The sequence below is a fragment of the Polyodon spathula genome, unplaced genomic scaffold, assembly GCF_017654505.1.
Source record: "Polyodon spathula isolate WHYD16114869_AA unplaced genomic scaffold, ASM1765450v1 scaffolds_4009, whole genome shotgun sequence".
NCBI lineage: Eukaryota > Metazoa > Chordata > Actinopteri > Acipenseriformes > Polyodontidae > Polyodon > Polyodon spathula.
Window position 1 is genome coordinate 4632 of NW_024475466.1, and position 4064 is coordinate 8695.

The 4064-nt window shown below is 38.7% G+C and overlaps 1 protein-coding gene across 1 annotated transcript; it reads right to left on the reverse strand.

The window, feature by feature from the left end:
- Positions 1-318: 318 nt before the first annotated feature.
- On the reverse strand, positions 319-3617 carry LOC121312581 (colorectal mutant cancer protein-like; the record flags this gene model as incomplete). The annotated part of the gene is made up of 2 exons (XM_041244297.1): positions 319-726; positions 3487-3617. Coding segments are annotated over 2 exons (485 nt in total), but the record flags the coding sequence as incomplete, so codon positions are not given.
- Between the last annotated feature and the right edge of the window lie 447 nt (positions 3618-4064).

Genomic DNA, 4064 nt, shown 5'->3' on the forward strand with positions numbered 1-4064 from the left:
AAGCTCTGCCTTCACCAGACAGATTTAAAATCTTATTTCTGTATATAGTTTGATCTAAATAGCTGCCAGTGTCACATGGGTTATTTGCTAGGCAGCAATTTATTGTCATTTATCACTGCCACAAGTGGAAAATTAACAAGATGAGGTGGATTGAATGTAATGCATACCAAGAAAACACAAAGCCTTCTTTTAGCTCAGGAGACAAATCATTTCTTCATATAAAAAATAAACAATACAGAACTTGCTGTTTTTATAAAATATAAATAAAATTAACTGTTGACACTTACTGTAATACTAAGATGTGAAAACAAACATTAAGACCAAACTGGATCAGAGTAGACAAACATTTCAGCAAGTCCCTTCTTCAGTATACTACAGATTACACTGAAGGCGGCACTTGTCGCAACCTTGTCTACTTGACTTAGTTTCTTTTTTACCTTTCAGTAGGTCCAGACATACCACGAGCTGATAGCAATGCAAACACAGGAAGGAGAAGGCTGTTACTTTGAAGAAACTCACCCTCCTTCTGAGCCGGTCCCTCTCCTCTCGGATTGCGTTCATGGTGGCCTTGGTCCTGTTGAGCTCCTCCTCTTTGCTGCACAGCATGGCGGTCAGGCTCTCATTCTCTTCCCGAAGGCCAGCCAGCTCCTTCTCCCAGCGCAATCTCTCCTCTGCCAGGCTGGGGTAGAAGTCTCGACCCAGTGCCCCCTCGATCTCCTCCACTGTCTGCAGGGAAGAATGTTACAGAGAACTGTCAGACCTTCGACTATGAGTGGTACGTCAACAAGGAAGAATATATGTCCTGGCACTGCTGCTATCTAACATAAAATCCCACCACTTCACTAAGGCACATTACTTTTATATCACCCATTAACCCATTTTTGTAAGCTGTGTAGGACTGCATACCGTTTTGCTTGAGTATAAGTCAGAAATTTAAACCCAAAACAAAACACAATCCTGAAGTTTGGGGGGGGGGGGGGGTCGGGTGGGGTCGTGATTTGTGTTCTTTGATATGAACCGATCTATAATTTATAGTAAAAGCCTCTATTTACTGATTGCGATGACTGGCGGCAGCATGAACGCTATGGATGGGCATAATAATAATAATAATAATAATAGTTACTTTTTTCTATTGCGTGACCCTGCAGCATAGTGCTTCTGTGGGAAACACCAGCACCTACAATGTTGTGGGCAACTCCTTGTTGCCCTCGTTGCCAGAACAAATGCTTTTAATTTCTCTCAAATCAAAATGCAAACATCTCAAGACTTGGTGAAAACGATTCAGTGATATTGTCTATATATAAAAAATATTAATCCCAGGTTTATACAAGGTCGACTTTTACTCAAGCAAATACGGTAAAGCCACTTGTCAAAGGTTGCATAGTAAGTTAGAAACTGATACTCAATTCCAACATACATCTCACACATACAGTAGCAGCAAATCTCAGGCAAGGTAACTATTTATGCTCAGGATCATTATACTGTTTTTAACTTTCCTACAATTAGTCATATCTGTGTAGTGTGTTACCCCATAAGTGTTACAGAACACTATGTAGCAGTAAGGAATCAGTTAGCACAGTGTTTGGTAATGGTTAATGTGACTGATACATTGCTGGACAGTTCTTTTTCAAGGTTTTGTCACAAGAAGGACTTGAATCTTTCTTCAGCCAAGTCAACCTTCAATAATATTTCTATTCAGAGGTAAGTGCTTGGTGTTTTACAACAAAGGCTAATTAGATTAGGATTGAATATATTTAGGGACCAAAGATATAGTGGATTACTATTTGAGATCCTATCTAATGAAGGCTGTGGGAGTGCATTCTGTCAACATGATTAAAAGCACAGCAGCACTCACTGTTCATTTACGAGAGCAATTAATTCATCTATGTTGCTGATCAGCATACCATCTTTAATATTTTAAGCAGTTATTTAACATAGTCTTACTGGACCAACCACCTTACATTCCACTTTTTACAGCAATCCTGCCTGGCATAAAAGACGAGCTTTGAGACCACGGCCACTCTTTATTAGACTTTGTAAGACTCCGTCATCAGATATGGTTACAATTCTCATTTACTATCCTATCATCTATTATTCTGAAAAAAAATAAACTAAAAAAGACAGGTTTATTATTCAATAATACAAAACTCATTACCAGTGGCACTAAAAAGCCACCAGTACCAATATCCACAGCAATGCATAGCTTCAACAAAACTGGTGGTTCTCAAGAGTAGCCTTCAATAGCTAATACAGTACTGTAAATGTACATAAAATGACCTTCACTGGGAGAAAGTGTAATAACTTCCTGTAAAGTTTTATCAAATTCAGGCATATACAGCTTTCAACAGCCAATCAGAACTAGGTCAAACATCAGTTACTATGACCCTTGTTAATTTCTTAAGATATCAGGGAAAATCTAAGAATGACATGCAGTTACTTTCACCATAACCTTATTGCCAGGGATATTATTCTGACACATACTTCATATTTCAAGCTATATGCAAAACTAACCATGTGTCTTACTTCTTATAAGCATTGGCTTTCATCAAAATAATAAGGCTTGTGGCATAATTTAAAAGCAACAGGAAACATTATTCATCTTTCTCATTATTCTGTATATGAGGTAGCTATCAGAATTTCACAGTAGTTCTGTAATTCAAGGCTACAGAATGACATGGTGAGCTTTTAAGACGTGTTCACTGTCATGTGATTCAATCATTAGCCCTGCCAGCTTAAAAATGCTTAAAAGCCATCAGTCCAAATGCCTGTAATAAATATTAAATTAACATTAAATTACATCCCATTAATCAATTCCTCCAAAAAGAATAAACAATCTCTTCAAGGACTGTCTGGTATTTATCTTTCAAGAAGGCACTAATCAGCTCTTTTGATGTACCATTGAGACAGCAGTGCCAGAAAGATTTTGATTCAAAAACCACAAATAAAATTCCTATCACGTGCTATCAATTCCTATCAAGCAGAGTAAAGCTCCTTTGCAATTAAATTGTTTTGCAGTCTGCAGACTACCCACTGCAAAGGAATGAGATGCTGAATTACAGTTCCTGCGCTTCGTTCTCTCAAATTTCACTTGCAAGTCAAGTTCACTAAGACTATCAAACACACTTGTGAAAGGCTAAACAAAATGGGCTTCTCTTATCTTTAATACTGAAGTTTATTTTAAAGAGCATATTCCACACATATTATAGTTATACTAGATAAAAGGGATTGTTGTCCTGCTTTGTACAAACATATGACGAAAGTGAAATGATATGCAAAAAAAACAACAATACAAATAAAGTGAACACCTTTAACAGTGGAAAAGAAATAGTAACAGTGTGCTGGGGTTTAATCAACTTTTTAACCTTTGTCAGTAAGTAATCAAATGAACTGGAATGGTATCTCTTGACACAGCACTACTGAGTATCTTGTGGATTATTGAAGTGTTCATTTGGTTGAGAAGAGAATGTATTTTGTTCCCATCAGTACCTTAATGGCAAGGTCGCAATGCTCACTGGCAGTAGTGAGCTGCTCAATGTGCCGGTCCACCTCGGCCACCACTCGACGAGCTACACCACCCCAGGCGCACCAGGTGGAGCCGTTCCGGCCTTCTCTAACGTCTACGAAACACGAACAAGCAGCCGGGGTGCTGGCTGATAAGAGTCAGGGGTGCACAGTTCTGGTGGAGACGTCTGGCGGCCAAGTCCAGCTGACGACAAACTTGAAGCATTTATTTCTTTCAGTAAGAATCAAAGGTAACACATATTTTCTTCTATGAAACCAGACTACACAGATAGCTAGTTCTACCCGGTGCTTGGATGCTGACGAAACATATTACGAAGTTTCTAAGTTATATCTACTATGCATGGTGAGCTGTACTTTCGTGTACAACCGACGTTAAAGAAGAAACACACATACTGTGACTTGCCAATTGTTTAAGTTTTGATATTCTGTCAGTCGCGTGTGGTGTGTGATTGTTTTACGTGCGAGTAAATTTGTAATGTACACTCTGCGGATGACTTACCGATATGAAGCTAGGAGACCCAAAAATTTGAGGTCCAGTTTTG